General features: G+C 39.5%; 1 protein-coding gene across 2 annotated transcripts in view; it reads left to right on the top strand.

Annotated features, from left to right (window-relative positions):
- Positions 1 to 3046: 3046 nt before the first annotated feature.
- LOC121508894 (NACHT, LRR and PYD domains-containing protein 12-like) overlaps positions 3047 to 20656 on the top strand; it is a 28337-nt gene continuing 10727 nt past the window's right edge. The window contains exons 1-8 of one of the 2 annotated variants that reach the window (XM_041786024.1): positions 3047 to 3134; positions 7159 to 7298; positions 9289 to 11166; positions 13610 to 13786; positions 17613 to 17861; positions 17940 to 18110; positions 18220 to 18393; positions 20597 to 20646. In XM_041786024.1, the coding sequence (XP_041641958.1) occupies positions 7186 to 7298; positions 9289 to 11166; positions 13610 to 13786; positions 17613 to 17861; positions 17940 to 18110; positions 18220 to 18393; positions 20597 to 20646 (2812 nt within the window). In that variant the 5' untranslated portion in view covers positions 3047 to 3134; positions 7159 to 7185. The remainder of the gene's footprint in view (positions 3135 to 7158; positions 7299 to 9288; positions 11167 to 13609; positions 13787 to 17612; positions 17862 to 17939; positions 18111 to 18219; positions 18394 to 20596; positions 20647 to 20656) is intronic. The other variant, XM_041786025.1, reaches the window with a different exon arrangement.

Genomic DNA, 20656 nt, shown 5'->3' with positions numbered 1-20656 from the left:
AAACAAAGACTGATGATTGATCATCCCATTAGGGCAGTGATTCTCAAACTGGGGTCCGGGGACCCCTAGGGGTCCGTGAGCCACAGCTTGGGGGTCATTCAAAATCGAATGAATAGATACAGGGACCACAGCGCCATAAAACAACCTTACAAAACCACTGACTCCCACATAAGTCAGCTCTGGGCCAATAAAAACTCAGATATGATTGTGAGATGTCACGTAAATCTATCACTCCTCACGCATCAGTCACTTTGCTCAGGATGCATTTGGTGTGCAGGCCCAGCTAGCAACAATGGATGAATATTTAAGCGCGTCTACTTCAGCAAGCAGCTAGGCCCAAACCAGCGAAACTGAGAAAATAAGATGACAGCTGTCTGGAGTTTGGGTTTATTGAGAACAGCAACAGAAGATCAGAGTGTGTTGTGTGTCTTCGTGTGAAGCCATGAAGCCAACAAGCTAAAGCGTCATCTGATAACAAGCATGCAGAGTTAAAGGACAAAACAAAGTTTTTTTCTGATGAAAGGTCAATAAAAATGGCAGTTAACATGTTTATTGTTGATATTTTCCAATTCTCTCTCTCTCTCTCTCTCTTTCCATGATCAATATAACAATAATTCACACTTATCATCAAAAGAGGATTTTTCCACAAAGAATTTAAAAACAGTCTTCTGATGGTTGATTTATGGATCTTTAGGATGGCAGAAAATTAACATGATTATGTTTTTAGATTGGACAATAAGAACGGCATGCTTTACTAGTGCCAGTTTATTTATTTATTTTTTTATTATAAGGGACAATGCACATTAATCAACACGGACATGTAAAAGTGCTATAATGTAGCCATAGACTAAGTTACATCAGTAGTCCCTGGCAGGTTGATGGTATATATAGCGAAGGTTACATTTAACACATACAAAACAATTAAAATGAAAAAAACACAAATCTACATAACATCAGACATCATTAACAACAGTTAATTAGTGATGATGATCATTAATGATCTATCAATGATCTCTTTCATGGGCTAAAATGTTTCACCTGCATTTAATTTTCAAAAATTGTAGACTTTATTTAACTATAAGAAAGGGAAAGGGTTAAACTCTTGATGTTGATTGATTGATATCTTTATTTCGATCATGTAAATAACAACTTAAAAACAGTTAAAAAATACAAATAAGAACATCAAAAAATGAAAACAAAATAAGGCAGTAACTTGCATCAGCAAATTCTTCAGCATCTCAGTTTACATGAGCGAAAAGGATAGGAAGAAGTATAAACTTATCTAATCCTACCTCCTTAACGTTAATGTTAGTAGGCCGAAACAAACTTGTAACCCTGGTGCTGTGCCTGGTCGGTCCTGATTTCACTCAGACAGTCATAGACGAATTTGGAATTTTTCCAAGAAATTGTTGCAATTACAAATGTGTTTAGTAAACACATATTTATTTCATTTATGTGCATTGGAACAACACAAAAAAGAGGAAGAAGAAAGCTAAAATAAACTAATCAAAATAATTATACTAATAATACTAATAATCAAAAACTGGGCTGGACAAAATTGTTGGCACCCTCAACTTAATACTTGTTTCCATACCCTTGGGAAAAAATAACTGAAACCAATCCCTTCCTATAACCATCAACAAGCTTCTTACACCTCTCAACTGGAGTTTTGGACCACCTTTTTTTTTTTGGCAAACTTCTCCAGGTCTCTCAGATTTGAAGGGTGCCTTCTTGCAACAGCAGTTTTGAGATCTCTTCATAGGTGTTCAACAGGATTTAGATCCAGACTCATTGCTGGCCACTTCAGAACTCTCCAGCGCTTTGTCTCCAACCAATTCTTGGTGCTTTTTGAGGTATGTTTGGGGTTGTTGTCTTGCTGGAACACCCATGACCTCTGACGCAGACCCAGCTTTCTGACACTAGGCCCTACATTGCGGCCCAAAATCCTTTGATAGTCTCCAGATTTCATGATTCCTTGCACACAGTCAAGGCACCTAGTGCCAGAGGCAGCAAAATAACCCCAAAACATCTTTGAACCTCCACCATGTTTGACTGTAGGTACTGTGTTCTTTTCTTTGTAGGTCTCATTCTGTTTTCTGTAAACAGTAGAATGACGTGCTTTTCCAAAAAGCTCTACCTTAGTCTCATCTGTGCACAAAATGTTCTCCCAGAAGGATTGAGGCTTACTCAGGGACATTTTTGCAAACTCCAGTCTGACTTTTATATGTCTCTTTGTCAGCAGTGGGGTTCTCCTAAGGTGTCCTAAATGTTTCAGTCACAGTGAATTCTGAGATTAGACCACTGCAGTCTGCCCAAGCAGAGGCAGGGATAAAAGTATCTCCTCCGGGATGAAAATGTATCATCAGTGGGTGGGATATCAGAAGCAGAAGATGGGAAATTCTTAAGAATTACCCTCCATATGTTGTGCAGCATCTCTCTGGTCCTTCTTTGGGAGCCTTTCTTGGGAACTGGCCCTCATCTAAAACTAACTGAATAGCTCTGCTTTACTGTGTTGATCCACGGAGCCCTCCAATTTCTTGGGATACAAAAGGGAGGGCTCAAAGCATAAAGGGTTGGGGACCACTGTCCTAATGGAGAGAGACTTGATGTGGTGGAAAAATGTAAATATCTTGTAGTAAATTTTGACTCAATTTGACTTTTAAAGACCACAAGAAGTGAATGTTTAAGTTTGACTTCTGTTTCTAAACAGGAAGGAAGGTCCTTTCATTCTTAGAAAACAGGAAACCACCAAAAGAAAGCAGAAGCGTACAGCTGAGCAGGCAAGGCACTGTTGCTATTGTCTGCATTTTTAGTTGTTTATTCGTATAATAAAACCAGGGGAAGAGATACTGTGACTTAACCAGATACTCCCACTGACACTAAAATGTTTTTATCCACTGTTTGACAAAGTGTAATAACACTTAATGTGGTTCAGCAACATTTGGCAAATACACACAAAAAAAGCACTTTAAAGATGGTCCCTGCACTCTGCCGGTCATTTCCCCTTTTGCTTGTTCATCATATGAGAGTCCGTTTTCCGCTGTGACTTTGCCAAAGCACAGAGCTGCAGATTACATTTAGACCAATGATTTTAGGTGGACGGATGGCTCCTACAGAAGCCCTCCTTCTCACAGGTGTGTACGCTCATTTATTATTATGACTTTAATGCAAATGATTGCTGCCTGTCAGAATAAAAGCCACGCTCAAAGGAGAAAACTGGAAGAGATGGTTATGGCTGAATATAAAATCCTGATGTTGGATACGTTTTTGATGCTTCATCAAATCAGATTAATCTCAATAGTTGTTTAAGCTGTTGAAATACAAATTGATGCAGTATTAGGATAAAATCAAACTGTATCTCTGATTCTGCACACAGCTTGTGTTTAACCCAGACAGAGACTGATTGCAAGGTGAGCACTCTCGCTTAATGTTTTTGTTTTCACACAAATCTACTTTAGAGAATAAAGAACACATTTTCAACCCATGCTGCAGGTCAAACCCTGAATGACTGGGTGATTTTTACCTCTGCCAAGGAGGTTATGTGATTGGGTGGGTTTGTCAGTTTGTTAGTTTTTTTGTTACCAACATAACTCAAAAAGTCGTGGACGGATTTTGAAGAAATTTTCAGGAAATGCCAAAAATGCCATAAGAAAGAACTGATTAGATTTTGGGACTGATCTGGATCACCGTCTGGATTCAGGATTTTTTTTAAAGGATTCTGTACTATTGGAAGATAGGGCTAATGGTGGAGGTCTTCACTGTTACCATATTTACACCAGCAGATGGCGGACATGAGCAACTTCAATCCATTTTGGGTGTGTTTGTATTCAAAGTTGTGGAGTTTATAGAATTTGAAAGACACAAGCCCGGTTGAGGAGACAAGTCGGAGCGTAACAGAGAGAAAGACAGTGAATTGTGGTGAGAACACTCACAATGCTGGGAGGAATAGAGGAATATTCACCCTCTGCCATACTTCCAGTCATCCGGTGAGACCATGCGTGAGACTGTCAGTGCATCTGTTGGCACCAGCAGGCAATGCTTCGACCATGACAGTCCATCTGTAGTGAAGCCAATGCTTTGCCTCACCGCATATCCACCCCGCTGGGGAGGAAGTAATTAGCGAATGCCGTGGTGGGGGGCACATGGGGACGGATCCAGGAATTTTTTAAAGGATTCTTCACTATTGGGAGGTAGGGCTAATGGCGGAGATCTGCGCTCTCCGAGTGCTTTTTTAGTCGGTTTATGTGGCTGATTTTACAGTCAGAGCAAAATATTCTGATGACGGGACTCAAACTGAGCAGTCGCTGCCACATATCTCTGTCTTTTAACTCTTTTATTTATCCACCAGCATAACTGGAAGTTTTAGCTCTCGGCGTCATGCCTCATGTTCTCTACAAAGCAGTCCTACACCCTGTTGTGCATTAACCTGACATGTCAGATGGATGTGTTTCACACATCCATCTTGAAAACCACTCATAGACAGTGTTTGGGAAAGGGCAGAGCCTTTGTAAAAAACTCGGAAGGTGATTGGATGAACATTCTGTCTGTCACATCTTTATGGGCCAATCAGAGCAGCAAAACATGTGACGTAGACACTACCCAAGTGCGCGTGCGCCACTACTGAGGAATAAACTCCATAGAGAACTGCATAACATGAACCATGGCGACTGTAGACATGTCAATACACGACTTTTGTCATTTTTGAATAGAAAACAACTCACTGCTGTTCTTTGTTCTTCTTTTAACAAAGAAATGTCATCAAGTTCTGATAAAACTGGTGCTTTAGAAGCATCCATGCTAATCTCTTCCACCATAATGGCACCAGCCTTTTGTTGCTGCTTGCTTACGCCACAATTCTATTGCGCCAGAAAGTACTGTCCCTCGTCGCTGATCGGTCCTGTCACTTTGTAACCGGGCCCAAACGGGAGCTTTGCCAGATGGATTCGCCAATGAGAACATGGAAACGGGCAGATCCACATGCCTAGCTAGGTTAGTTGTGCATGCCATCTATTGCAACAAAGAGATCTTCACCAGTCCACAGTCAGACAAACTGTTCACAAATGGAGACGATACAGTACCGTGGCTACTCCCCCTAGAACTGGACGCCCATGTTATAAGAACCCTAGAGCAGTGGTTTTCAAATGGTGTGGCAAGGCACAATAGTGTGCCTTAAGGCAGGTCTGGGTGTGCCGTGGGAATTTGTACCATACGTTATTACTACAACTTTATGGCTAGGACTGTAACCAGGCCTGCCCACAGATCTGGCTGGACCCCTGAAAAACCCCAGAGAATGGGACCTCCCCAGTTGGGATGTATTGATGATATCAGTGCATTTGGTGCTTGCAAACAGTTATCTCATTAAGAGCTGAAAAGCATGGCAAAATATTACTGGGTAATGATGATGAAATTATTTATTCATGCTTTTTTTTAACCAAGTCAACCAATTTTTCAATCCATTTTTGCCTGTTCTTTTGACAACTTAAACCATTTAACCTGCTTTTATTTTCTTTTTTTTTTTTTTTTTTTGATTTTTGGATTTTTGCCACTTCTTTTCAGTACTTTTGACCCATTTTTGCCATTTTTTTTGAACTTTTTGCCACATTTAACCATTTTTTGCTACCTTTTAACCACTTTTCACCCTATTTTGCTATTGCTTGGCCAATTTTGCCATTTTTTCCCATTACTTTGAACACCTTTTTACCATCTTTTATCAACTTTAACCTTTTTTTTACCACTTTTCTGCACCCCCTGATCTATTTTGCCACCTTTCTGCCAATTTTTGCCCACTTTTGCATTTGTTTGACCACTTTTTGCCCTTCTTTTAAAATTACTTTTAACCCATTTTTTACCACCTTTTCAAAAAATCGAATACTTTTAGGCCATTTGTAACCCATTGTTGCCACTATTTTTGCCTATTTCAACTCCTTTTTAGCCACTTTTTTTTAAACCAATTTTTGCCCATTTTCTGACTTTGTTATGCCACTTTTTGCCCAATTTTGCCATCCCCATGATCCCCCAGTTGGCTGGGCCCCAGAAAGCTCTTCCCTTTATCTCCCCTTGTAGGCCAACTTGACTGTAACATTATTTATAAAGTCTGTTTTGTATCAATTTAAATATGGTGTGCCTTGCGATTTTGGCTTAACCTTAGGTGTGCCTTGGGTGAAAAAAAAATTAAAACCGTTGCCTTAGAGTAATGGCTAAATTAAAGGAATCACTGCTTTCAAAAAAGAAAAAAAAAAACCCACCACTGCATGCCTGAAGTTTGAAGGAGCACCTTTATACTTCACAACACTACTAGGAGAATGTTTTCTGGATTGAAGACTGAATTGTTTAGGAAGAACATGCAGCACAGGGGTAACAGGGTACCACTTACCAACATGAGAAACACACTCCCACAGTGAAGTACAGTGGAGGGAGCATCAGGATTTGGGTCTGCTTTGCTGCCTTAGGGCTTGGGGCCCTCACCATCCTCGAGGGGGAAATGAATTCCCAAGTTTATAAGGTATCCTACAGGATAATGCCAGGGTGGCTGTCTGCCAGCTGAAGCTCAGCAGTGCAGCAGCAGCAGAGCAAAGACTCTAAACACGGAAGCAAATCTACTACAGCATGGCGTCAATAGAAGAAAATCCAACTTTTTGGGTGATCCAGATCTGAATCCATTAGAGATGCTGTGGAATAATCCCAGTAGAGCCGTTCTCACCCGACAGCCTAAGAATATGGGTGAGCTGAAGCAGTTCTGTAAGGAAGAATGGTCCAAAATTCCTCCTGAACAGACAGCAGCTACCAGAAACATTTGGTTGAGGTTATTGCTACCTAAAGAGGTTCAATCAGTCATCAAATCCAGGGTTCACTTTTTCCAGCAGCATTGTGAATTTTTAATGGGTGTATTTAATAAAGACTTTAAGTATTCTGTTTGTGTAGTATTAAGGTTAAGCACACTGTGTTTGTCTGTACTTGTGACTTAGATGCAGATCTGATCACATCTGATGAACAATTAATGCACTGTAAACACAGGTACATGGAGTTTTGAATACTGTTAAATTGTCCATTTTTTTTCTAAGTCTCCTTGATTCCATTTCTTTATTTTTTTCCTTCATTTTAAAAAGAGCTTTACATGACATGACTTAACCTGATTACCTCTTTCTGTGTCAAAACCAGTTGGCAGGCCCATTCAGTAAACTCAAAATGGACAAAGAGTTAGACCAAAGTGTCAGCGGAGAGGACGGAAAGATGAAGAGCATAAAAAGAATCAGTCCACCTGTGGAAAGACAATGTTGTCCATGTCCTTCAGAAAAATGGTAAGAGACTATTGTATTATTATACTCTGGAGTAGGGCTGGGCTATACCCAGTTCTTTATACTGTCAGACCGAACCAAATGATCCAGCAGGATCACATGATTAAAATCACACTGAAACAGAAACAGCTCAGACCAGGCACTCACCCACATGCAGAGTGCCGGCCTCATAAAACTTTTCATTCAATCTAGTGCAGGGGTCATCAAGTGCATTTGCACAAGGGCCAGATCTAATGTTGACAGAGTCTCTGGGGGCCGGACTCCCAAAAAAAGAAAAACTAAAACAATATTTTGTTCTGATTATCATTTTATTTTCTTAGTATTTTTATTTTCTTTCAAAACGCAGGACATTTTTAGGCATTACCAGCGAGATCTACCCTTATCTATAATGCCCTAGACATCAAGGAGACAGGCATGCCCACAGAATTGGCTGGGCTCTGGAAAATCCCAGAGAATGGGCCCTCATAATTGTGATTTAGCACAAATATGAACTCATGTTTCACACTTTTCACTACTTCACTGCTTTATTCTGCCATTTCTGCAACATTTTTGCTGTGTTATCACTCTTTAACCAACTTTGTTGCCTTTTCACTGCTGTGCCATTGGCTATTTTTGCACCATTTTGCCACTTTTAACCCATTTTTGATACTTTTTGCACTTTTTTACCTCTTCAACCTGATTTTTGCCATTTTTGAACTTCTTTTAACCACTTTCTTGCCTGCCTTGTTCCTCATTTATCCATTTTTCCCACTTTTTTGTCCATTTTTGCCACTTTCATTACTTTATTCACCATTTTTACCACTTTTAAACCACTTTTGGTATACTTTTTGCCCCTTTATTCCTTTCATACTAATGTTTTGCCACATTTTAACCTCATTTCACCACTTTTCCTGCAAGTTTTTGTACCTTTGTGCCACTCCACAACCCTGTTAGATGCTTATCGCCCATTTTCGCCACTCTCTAACCCCTCTTCACCACCTTATCTGGCCATTTTTGCCAGTTTTAAAACTTTTGTTTTAATATCTACTAATAATTTCTGACAATTGAATTTCTATGAAAACAGATCAAATGTGAAGTCATTCTGAAACTATCTGAATATTTATTGCTTTTGGGGTGGATTAACAGCTGCAGACATTTAAAGCCAAAAGATGACCACAACATTTTTTTTTCCTGCTTTTCTGAATTTAAAGATCTTCTGGGGGCCAGACAGGAAGCTTTGGGGGCCGTGATGTGGCCCCTGGGCCGCCAGTTGATGATCAGTGATCTAGTGCTTTAAGTGGAACAAAATGTGCCAGTACTCTCTTCTCACACAATCCCAGAACTAATTCGGATGGTATGGAGCAAAAATAATTTAGCAGTAATTTAGCTGAATGGCAATACATAATTCATACTTGAATATTTTCAATCTACAAAGAAATAACAAAACAGATACCTTTCATTCAAATCCACATGGAGCAAATATCCCGCTGTCACTTTTATTAACAGCAGGCTGATCAGTGTCAACATGGACATGGAAAATTACATTAAAAATAAACTAAATATTTGTAGTTTAGTCTAGAGTGCTTTTCTAGTTTTCAATTAAATCAACTTGTAATTTAGTGCAATGGACTTAAAATATTAAGTTTAATAATTATGCAAAGCAATTGACTTTGCAAGAGATTTAAAGTTAAATCAAGTTGGCATTTAGTTTGTTGTACTTAAAAACTTAAGTTAAATTCACTCAAGTTTTCAATATACATTACTTGCATTTTTTTTAGGGGAACCAGTTTCCTCAGATTTTTTTAAGTAAATTCAACTCATTTGGGCTTACAGTGTACACATACACACATGATACAGCAGGATTTTTAGGATTATTTTAAAGGAAGGCTGCTGCTTTTTTTGAAATACCCTGGAATGCTGCATGACCACCCAACCTCACTCCAGTGCAGTCATTTGTGTGTTTGATGCTGTTTATTTAATTACTTCCTCATTTTTGATTTTATTATTTTAACAGGCCTGATCCAGATCTGGTGGACATCATTAACAGAGACTTACCACAAAGACAGGGAGCAGGTGGTTTCAGAGCAGCAGCCATGGAAAACAATCCAACCATCGGGAGTGTGAAAAAGAACCTAAAAGCACATCTGAGGGAAAAGTTTACGTGCATTTATGAGGGCACCTCAGCCACTCAGTCACAACTGGAAGATATCTTTACGAGACTCTTCATCACACAACAAAATGAGGATTATGGTTGCCGATCACATGAGATTCTGGATCAGTTCAAAGTCCCAAATGAGGGAGCACAAGCTTCTCAGTACAAAGAGATCGACAGCCTGAATATCTTCAAACAAGGAAGAAATTTCTTCCAACAACAACCTCCGACTCATAAATCCATCCAGAGGGTGATGACTAAAGGCATAGCTGGCATTGGAAAGACTGTTGTGGTCCAAAACTTCTCCCTACATTGGGCACAGGGGAAATCCAACCAGCACATTGACTTCATCTTCGTACTTCCCTTTAGAGAGCTGAACATGCTCAAAGAGGGTGAATACACACTGCTGGAACTTCTTCTTCACTTCTACCCTGAGCTGAGGCCACTTAAAGATGCACAGAAACTCCCTCAAAAGCAAGTGCTGTGCATTTTGGATGGCTTAGATGAAAGTAGATTTTCCCTGGACTTTGAAGGAGCCATGACAATAACTAACCCTGACCAGCATGCAACGGTGAATGTGCTGCTGACAAATCTCTTAAAAGGAAACCTCCTGCCCGATGCTCTGCTCTGGATTACTGCTCGTCCTGCAGCTGCTGGTCAGATTCCCTCTAAGTACATTGATCAAATGACAGAAGTCCAAGGGTTTACTGAGCAACACAAGGAGGAATACTTCAAGAAGAGATTCAACTCTGCTGGTCAAGCCAAGGAAGTCCTAGACCATCTCCGAGGGATGATCAGCTTCTACTTCATGGGTCACATCCCAATCTTCTGTTGGATTATAGCTGAAGTCTTCAAGACAGGATGGAGTGATCAGAGGAGTCGAAGGATCACAACAATGACAGAGTTGTACATTTATTATTTGATCATTCAAACCCAAAGAACAGCACAGAAGTATGGACAGAAGGCTCAAAAGAAGAAGTTGACAAAGGATGCAGCCATGATTTTAAATCTGTCCAAGCTGGCGTTTGAGCAGCTGCAGAAAGGAAACATCATATTCTATGAAGAGGACCTCCAAGAGTGTGGCATTGACCTTGACAAAGCCTCTGAGTTTTGTGGATTTTGCTCAGAAATCCTGAAGCAAGAACGCGGCCTGTACGAGACAAAGATGTTCAGCTTTGTGCATTTAAGCTTCCAGGAGTTTCTTGCTGCACTTTTTGTGTTCCACTGCTGTGTGACGAAGGATGTCAGCCCCCTTAAGTCTTTCCTACAGGTAGATCCTACAGAGCTGGGATTGCTCGAGTTGCAGAAGAGAGTTGTGGACAAAGCCTTGAAGAGTGAGAAGGGTCAGTTGGACCTGTTCCTGTGCTTCTTCCTAGGATTCTCATTGGAGTCCAATCAGAAGATGCTGCAAGATTTACTACCACAGACAAAGAGCAGCTCAGAGACTGTTGAAGAGGTGAAGAAGTACCTGCAAAATTTTCATGCAGGAAACCTCCCACAAGAAAGGTGCATGAATCTGCTCCTCTGCAAGTTTGAGCTCAAAGAGGAGAGGTTTCAGGATGACATCAGGAGGTATCTGGATGCAGGAGCAAGACTCTCACCCATTGACTGTGCTGTGCTGTCCACCATGCTGCAGATATCTGGGGAGCTGGTTGAGGAGCTGGATCTCTCAAAATGTGATACACCAATCTATGGAATTGAGAAACTCCTCGGGGTAATGGCAAAGTGTAAGAGAGCTGTGTAAGTATCCTAAGAATTCTTTAAGAAATCTGCACAGTGACAAAAGGTTGTGTTATGGCTGCTTCACACAAGGTGCATGTTGGTTGTGTGTCACCTCCAACTTGGGCCGTCACAGCTTTCACACTAGGTGTGCTTCATGTTGACAGCATCCCTCTGCTGTCACAGCCCTGTCTTTTTTTCACATGCTCTTCCTCAGTAAATCTACCTAAAAGTGACAGGATTTATTATATAAACGAAATGAGCAGGGAAAAATTCCTCATAACAGCGTTCTGTACAAACATGTTAAGAGTCACTACAAAAACACCAAACCAGGCTTTTACAACATCCACAAGGAAAGTTGTTAAACTTGCAAAGCTAATGGATGAGGCAGATTGCATGTCATCAGGCAGGCAGATCCATCTTGCAAAGCTCCAGTCTGAAACGACTGTGCCAGGTCTGAGAACGGACTTGCCTTGAGCCCATCCACACAAACGTCTTCTGCCGTAACGGCACCGGCCTCTCATTGCTGCTTGCTTACGTCACGACTCCGCCGCACCTGAAAGTACTGCCCCTCATCGCTGATTGGTCCTGGCACTTTCTAACTGGGCCCAAACGGTTCAGACGGGAGCTTTGCAAGATGGATTTGCCAGTGAGAAACAAGGAAAGATGTTTTTGCTCTTCTCCTCAATGGCCTCAGCATGAGTTTGTGGTAGATACTGATGGGTTTAGTTACCCTGTTAGCTGGTAAGGCTGCTGGTAGAGCAAGTAGCTCAGATGTAGCTAAAGCGGCAGTTTTATTATTTTTAAAAACCGGCCCACATTTCTTTATTAAAAGAGCAAATTTAAAGCACTGATGTAATATAAAACCTTTGAAAAGTTAGAAAGTATTGATTCACCTACCACTGGTGTTGTACAGTATCATTAAATTTTCTGTATTTTTCAATCCTTTTTATTTTAAATGGTACTATACCAGAATTTCCCGGCGTTCCCTCGTTGGTCAAATATGGCTCTGGTTCAGGTAACAAAACTTAAAACAAAAAGTAAGGCAATTTGTGTTTGGTACATTATTTCTTTGTTTTAACAATGCTTCTTGGCAATACATTTGATACTGTTGGAAAGCCTGTTTATTACCCTTTTAAATGATGCCACATTTGTAAGGAACATGCATTTGTGGGATGAGCAGCAGAGCTGAGTATGTGGGTTGCGTCCATGAAAAATGTACCAAATCTTCTCTGCCAATGCCAAACAACTTATTTTGCTGTTGCTATTTACTCTTGTTTTGAGCTTCTGGTATCCCAGAAGTCTGTTCAGTCTGTTCAAAAGATAAAATGTCACACTCCCTCTATGAACCTGTAAGTACCCAGAGCTAACATAAAGCCCTGATAAATACAAAAATCACCTGATTTGGTCACTGGAGCAAGGTTTTAATGTTAAAGGCCTGCTCATAGATTTATAAAATCTATTTCATTTACAAAATAATTCAAGCATTGTGCAGGAAAGGCCTAAAATATATTATATTTGATGTATCAAACCTTATCCTATAAATCCTTTATTAAAAAAAATCACATTTGGCTCAAATAAAATCTAAGCGCAGATTAGCTACTAACCTGTAAATACGGGAAATTAGGGATTACAATATCTTTAAAAATGAACTCTGTAAACTCAGTGAGTCTCCTAGTTTAGTTTAAGCACACTGTATCAGAATAAATAAGTACCCAATTATTGATCATAGATAAAGGAGTTATAAATACAAATCAAATAACGAAAACTTTGTTATAATGGGGTTTTTTCCACACTTTAGGTTGTTAATAAAATATCTTTTCAAAATGTGACTCTCCCTTGTGAACATCCTGCTTCTGATCCATTTGGCATCGAGTACTGAACTAATATAATTTCAAAGTATTTCAGTATCGAGAAACTAAACTAGCACACTAACTACCGCTAATTTCCCTTCTTTAAATCCTTGGTGCGTGAGATGCAGTGCTCATGCAGGCAGTCTGAAAGCTGATAACAGAATGCCAGAATGATAATCAAGCCATGTGCAGTCCTTATGCAGCTGCCATGCACTCATTCTGAAACAGCCACTAACTTTCTTGTTGACAAGAATCAAAATCATATTTATTGGCCGAGTCTTTTTATGCAACAAGGAATTTGACTCTGATTAGCTCAAATATTAAAAACAAAAAAATGAATAAAACTGAGTATAAAAATGTAAGATTTTAATATGTTTAAGCTCTTGCTATGTGCATTGAAAGTGGTTGCAAGATGTTCAATGGGTGCAAGAACGCTGACAGTTGTTGACAGTTACGTCCTTTTTGGACTTTCCTTAGCACAAAATGCGGTGAGTTTGGTGATCCTCAAGGCCTAACTCATGTGTAAGTCGGTATTTTTGAAAATGGAGGTTCATGCACCTTTGGAAAACCTCCTTCCACCTCATGACCTGATGCTTTTTCTGATTCTACAGACTCAAGCGTGATCAACTGGAATCTGAGTGCCTACAGATTCTACTTTCCGTCCTTCTGTCATCAGATTCGTGCTTAGGAGAACTTCACCTGGTGTGCTTTTCTAACTCCAACATTCCTCTTCAGCACGCTCTCCTGGAGGTTCTGGAGAAACCTGACTGCAAACTGGAGATACTGAGGTAAGCTTTAAGAATCACTCCCATATTTCTATCCTTTAATACAACATCACTAATATATTACTAACTGTTCAGAGCTTTGTCGTTACTCTCTGAGATTTTTTAACTGACAGCATCAAAATATGCTGTGATTACTGCAACATAGTTTGGGGGGGATCAGTGTATCAGCTCAATGTGCCTTTAAAGGGTTTCTGCCCAGAACAAGGAGTTCAACCTCAGGGTCGGGTTAAAAAGTAGGAACTAACACGGATGGTAGGACTGGAAATCTGATTGGTGCAGCAGCATCAGCAGACATCTGAGCGTAGAGCCTCTGTGTTGTAGTGGATAAAGGCTGACAGGCATTTTTTAAATCATTATTACTAGTTGATATCTGATCTGACCTTCATTAACCTTTAGTCACTATCCTGATAAGCTGTGCAGCAAGCAATTTAAAGCATGTAGTACTTATTCATTTAAAGTAATGAATCCCAAAGCCTATATGAATGAGTTTATTGTTGTTGCTAAAAACTTAGTTTGACCATCAGGAAAGGGGCAAAACTGGGCCCCTATACGATATGCGTGGACACCACTGTGTTACACAGTTACAGTTCTCAAGTAAAATAATTGTTACTTAACAATAATTACTCAAGTAGAAGTGAAAGTGCTTGAGTAAGAGTAAAAAGTACCTTGTTAATAAACAAGTAGTGAGTAACTTTATTTTGTGCAGTTTATTAAAATGTATTGCATTAAAATATATTCAAAGGTAATAACAATGTAAACTGCCATTCATAAACTGACTAGGTAAATGCAAAAATAATTTAAAGAAATAAACCAGACACAGGGGCTCACTCATTCCCTACTCCCTATCCACTCTATAGTGAGCAGCATATAGTGGACTATATAGTGGACTCAACTGCAAAACACAAAAATGATTTCGGACATCACTCCGGCCGCGGGAAATGACTCCATCGCTGTCTTACAGTTAAAATGTTTTGCAACAACGGCTCATAGATTTTGATGACAAAGGCTGAGGATCGAAATTAGCAGGAGAATATCACTGAAAACTGACACTAAACGTGAAATAAAAATACTAATAGATAAAAAGCTTGTCTTTAGTGGCAAAACAGTGTACATTTTTGTGAGTTATGTAACTTATTTTTGCATAAAGATCATTTATCATGTCTTGTAATCCTCAGAGTTACTCCGTTTTAAATCCTCAACATTTTCTTACGGATTTGGTTAAAACCAACAAACAAAAAAGTATGAAATAAAGTTTTTATATGTGTTCCTGTGCTCCTCGCAGATGTCCGTCATGTTTGAGAGCAGCAGCCGCTATGCATGATGGTAAATATTGCTGGGCTAGTGAGCATCGATTGTTCACTACTTTTCAAAATGCATTGTAAGATACAATAAGTGTACTTTATAGTGAATAACAATGCTCACTCAGAATTCGGACACCACTACAAAATGGCATATTCCCTATATAGTGAATAGAAAGTGATTTCGAACACAGCCAGGGATTTTAGTTTTAAAGGAAAACTGAAATCAAACTTAAAACACAAGATTAGAAGGCTGGACCTCAAATCACATTACAATAGATAATAAAAATATGCTCTTCAACGCTTGTTTTTTCTTTAAGCTTCTTTTTCTTAAAGTTTTTCTGTCTTAAACATCTTTCTAATATCATAACTTCAGTGTAGTAACATACCATCCAATAACAGCAGGTGTTGACATCAACGGGAGAGAAGAACAAAACATGCACACACACTGAGCTGAGTTTGGTTGGGAAAAACATGCTGGTCTCTGGGTGCAGAGTCTCCTTCCCCTGGCGCTGCCATGTTTTTTGTACTAATTTTCTGCTGCTCTATGACCGTCACTTCAGATGACCTCACTGGAAAAACAAATGTCCAAAAATTAAGTTTATTTCAAACTTCAGTTCATATAAGCAATTAACATGAAAAAACGATACGATAAATCACCAGACAAAATATTGCGATACTATGCCGTATCGATTTTTTTCTCCCATTCCTACTATTTGGAGCAATCAGACGACAACGGGTTGTTGTCTATCAGGATACATGCTCACTCTACACCCCGCTCTGCTCTCTCGGCCAGGATCCGGGCGCATGTGGAGAGAGAGAGAGAGAGAGGATGGCAATGAGGCTGGACTGTTTCACAGCCGAGGGGCACAGAGGTTAGACGAGTGCAGGTGTTGGTGCCAGAGGTGTCAAGTAATGAAGTACAAATACTTTTGTTACCTTACTTAAGTAGAAATTTTTGGTATCTATACTTTACTGGAGTAATTGTTTTTCAGCTGACTTTTTACTTCTACTACTTACATTTTCATGCAATTATCTGTACTTTCTACTCCTTACATTTAAAAATAGCCTCGTTACTCCTATTTCATTTCTGCTTGTTTTCACTCGTCATCATTCAAACCCCCCCCAAAACTATCCAGATAAATTGCGCCATCTGGATAGAGTGTATTTGATTGTGGTTGGATGAGAAGAATAAACATAATACCATTCTGACACCCTATTGGTTTGTACGTGATCCATCGCACCTGCGCATGACACAAATCACGTCACACTCCAGCAAGGAAATAGCAGACATATGTAGCCTAGTACGAAGATGTCTGTGGCAGAGACTCAAGAGAACTCGAGAGAAATGTCCCAACAAAGCACCAGTGAGGAGGTTGGTAGCCAGGAAGACCAGTACTTATAGGCAACTAGTCATCATATCCTCCACTCCATGAAACACATTAATGCTCAGTGGTACACATATATGGTTCTTGAATGTTTGCATTGTACTAAAATGCGTTTATTTTCAACTGGCATGAATACGGCTGAAACAGGTGCATCCCAAATTTTCCAACATTAACATTTTAATACAACATTATAATCACTATGGGCTTTGGAAAAATGTTTTTTGGGGGGGTGGGGTAGTGCACTATAGGCCCCTGTAGCACAGCCTAGGCTTTTGTCCTTAATGGCATTTTTCCCCCCTTACATTACTTTTACTTTTATACTCTAAGTAGTTTTGAAACCAGTACTTTTACACTTTTACTTGAGTAAAAAAGGTTGAGTTGATACTTAAACTTCTACAGAAGTCTTTTTAAACTCTAGTATCTATACTTCTACCTGAGTAATGAATGTGAATACTTTTGACACCTCTGGTTGGTGCTCTTGACACTGTAAAGTAAATGACAATTACTTCCTGTAAGCCTGAAGGCCAATCAGGCTGCTCAAATTTCCTTTGACCAGTCAGGGCCAGCCAAAGATAAAAATGAAAAGTTTGATATCTGCAAAATGGAATTAAGAAAAAATAGTCCTCTATGGCCAAAATAATCAAAATCAATTTTGGGCTTCTAAAATTGGATTATTAATCTTGTTACGCACTGGGATATCACATGAGTGAAAAATGTGAATTGGTCAATGGAGATAAATGACAGTGATAGTTTCTGATGTTTGTTTGTTAGAAAGTTATTGATTCTCCTGATAGACAGGGCCTAAAGGAACAAAATAAAGATTTGAAAAGTGTTCATTGTTGATCTGGTTGGTCTTTCTGATCATATAAACTTTGTTACGTCCATCTGACATCTTTGCAGCACTCATATTCTGATAGTCCAAGTGTACCTGAAGTCATAGATGTCTTTAAGTTAATTGTGCTGAGAGGTTCTACAGGTGTTTTAGCATAAAAAAATACAGGCACACCAAAAATGACAGAAACTGGCTCTCAGGGTTAATAGTAGTAAATTTTACTTATCCCAACAAATTTGAACTTTAGTGCACTTAGACTAAATATCTAATTGACATGCAATTTTTTTTTTTTTTTTTTTTTTTTTGTACAGATTGTCTGGGTTCACTCTAGATTTTAGACACTGTCACATCCTAGCCTCCACCCTTCAATCAAAGCAAACATCACTGAGAGCCTTGGACCTGACTGACTGCATATACAGTTATAAACAGGATCATAGTGGACACTACTTCAAAGAAGTGGAAGAAAAGAAAAAATATGAAGATTTTATCGATGAGTTAACCCTGCTGACTTCCATTCCTGCTGGCCTGATCGGTCCTGTCTGTAAACTGAGGGAGTTCAGGTGAATAAAGACCTCATTACCTACTGCTTTCTTGTCTCTGTAAATGTTCAAAATTGTATTTTTTTTCCTTGAATGTAGCATGCCTGGTTGTCACCTGACAAATAAATGCTGCCAAGTGTTTGCCTCAGTTCTCAGCTCAAACTCCCAGCTGCGAGAACTCGACCTCAGCAGGAACGACCTGCAGGATTTAGGAGTGCAGCTGCTCTCTACAGGGCTGGGGAGTTTGAAATGTAGGCTGGAGATACTGAGGTACAAGTGTCTTATAATACAGTTGGTTGTTCCGGTTTTTATACACTTCCATTCACAGGGAACCAAACAGGATGTAGTTGTTTTAATGACTGTTCTGTTTTCTCCACAGGCTGTCATGTTGTGGGATCACAGAGGAAGGCTGTGCCTCTCTGGCCTCGGCTTTGAAGTCCAACCCCTCCCACCTGAGAGAGCTGGACCTCAGCTACAACCACCCAGGAGAGGCAGGGGTGAGGCTGCTCTCTGAGAGACTGGAGGACCCAGAATGTCGACTGCAAAAACTCAAGTTAGTACACTGAAGAGATGTAACATTAAATAAAGGATATTTTTTTTAATTACTGGCAACTGTAAAGTATCTAAGGGTGGATTAAAGGTGAAGTCCTGAAAAGTGAAAAAACCTTAGCATTAGGCATGTATCACTTGACTTCACTGAGCTATTTTGTACATGCGCATCTGCACATTTGTAAGGTACAAGAGGATATAACACTGTATTGACCAAGTTAGCTCTTTAAAGCTGTCTCCTATCTCTCAGTCATGGTTCAGACCACACTGGTGTACACTCAACAACTGTAACTCTCATTAAAATACAACCCAATTCCTAAAAAGTTGGGGCACTGTGTAAAATGTAAATAAAAAACAGAATGCATGATTGTCAAATCTCGATAATTCATGACAGAAAATAATAAAAATATCAGATGTTGAAACCAAGGCATTTTACCATTTCATGAAAAATAGTAGCTTATTTTGAATCTGATGGCAGCAAAACATCTCAAAAAAGTAGGGACAGGACCATGCTTCTCTTCCTCTTTTAACAACTGTAAACATCTCAGAAGTGAGGAGACCAGTTGTTGTTTTGGGAGAGACATTTTTGTCTCTTGCAGGAATGAAGCTGCTCCAGGCCTGGGCTTTCTTTGCCAGAGTTTTATTTTATGATACGCCAAATGTTTTATATTGCTTAGAGATCTTGACTGCAGGCAGGCCAGTTCAGCACCTGGACTCTCTAACTGTGAAGCCATGCTGTTGTTATGGATGTAGTATGTGGTTTAGCAATGTCTTGCTGAAATATGCAACACCTTCCCTGAAAGAGCCATTGTCTGGATTGGTGCATATGTTGCTCTAAAACCTCTACTACCTTTCAGCTTTGATAGTACCTTAGCTGCCCATGCCATAGACCACTGATCATCAACTGGTGGCCTGGGGGCCAAATCAGGCCCCCCAAAGCTTCCTGTCTGGCCCCCAGAAGATCTTTAAATTCAGAAACGCAGGAAAAGAAAATGTTGTGGTCATCTTTTGGCTTTAAATGTCTGCAGCTGTTAATCCACCCCAAAAGCAATAAATATTCAGATAGTTTCAGAATGACTTCTCTGGGATTTTCCAAAGCCCAGCCAATTCTGTGGGCATGCCCGTCTCCTTGATGTCTAGGGCATTATAGATAAGGGTAGATCTCACTGGTAATGCCTAAAAATGTCCTGCGTTTTGAAAGAAAATAAAAATACTAAGAAAATAAAATGATAATCAGAACAAAATATTGTTTTAGTTTTTCTTTTTTTGGGAGTCCGGCCCCCAGAGACTCTGTCAACATTAGATCTGGCCCTTGTGCAAATGCACTTGATGACCCCTGCAATAGACACTAATGTAACCCCATACCACCAGAGATGCAGGCTTTTGAACTGTGCCAGGATAACAAGACGGATGGTCCCTTTCCGCTTTAGACCTCAGGACATGGCATCCATGATTTCCAAAACCCCTCATAAACAGCATTTGGGAAAGGGCAGAGCCTTTCTCCAGGAATCTTTTGCTGATATTATTGACTGTACTGATAGTGGAATATTCAATACCTACACAACTTTACATTGAGGAACATTTTAATAAAATAACTCCACAATATTTTGATTATTTTTTGAAGATTGGTAAACCTCTGCCCATCTTTACTTCTCCTTTCATATCCAGTCCTGTTACTGACCTGCTGCCAATTAACATAATTAGTCGCAAAATTCCCCTCCAGCTGTTATTCACCAATACCACTTACTTTCAAGCCTTTTGTTGTCCCATCCCTAAAGTAAAAAATGAGCCAGTATTTTTCATGAAATTGTAAAATGTCTCAGTGTTAACATCTGATATGTTGTTTGCATTCTGTTTTAATTTAAATATGGTTCATGGAAATCATTGAATTGTTTTTAATCTTCATTTAAACACTGCCCCAACTTTTTTTGAATTTGGGATGTAATAAGTCTAAAATTGCTGATTATAAAATCCATCTCTTTAACTTCATTTGAGTCACACATCAACACACTGATGAGAATTACTTTAAATTGAAAATGTGGACTAAATTTTTTGTGGAAATCCAAAAACAGGAAGTTCACACATTTAGTTATAAAAGGTGAATCATCCTGACTGGATGTTCTAATTCAGCAACTTACCTTAACTGAGAGCATTAATCATTTGCAGGCCTTTATAATAATTGCCCTCCCTTTGCCCTTGTGTCTCAGCCTCAACCACGATGAAGAGCTCTGGGTCAACCTGCAGCTTCTGAACAAGTGTAAGGAAAT

The sequence above is a fragment of the Cheilinus undulatus genome, linkage group 4 (genome assembly GCF_018320785.1).
Source record: "Cheilinus undulatus linkage group 4, ASM1832078v1, whole genome shotgun sequence".
In the NCBI taxonomy this organism is placed as follows: Eukaryota; Metazoa; Chordata; class Actinopteri; order Labriformes; family Labridae; genus Cheilinus; species Cheilinus undulatus.
Note: the sequence above shows the minus strand (reverse complement) of the source record. Positions and strands in the feature narration are given on the sequence as shown.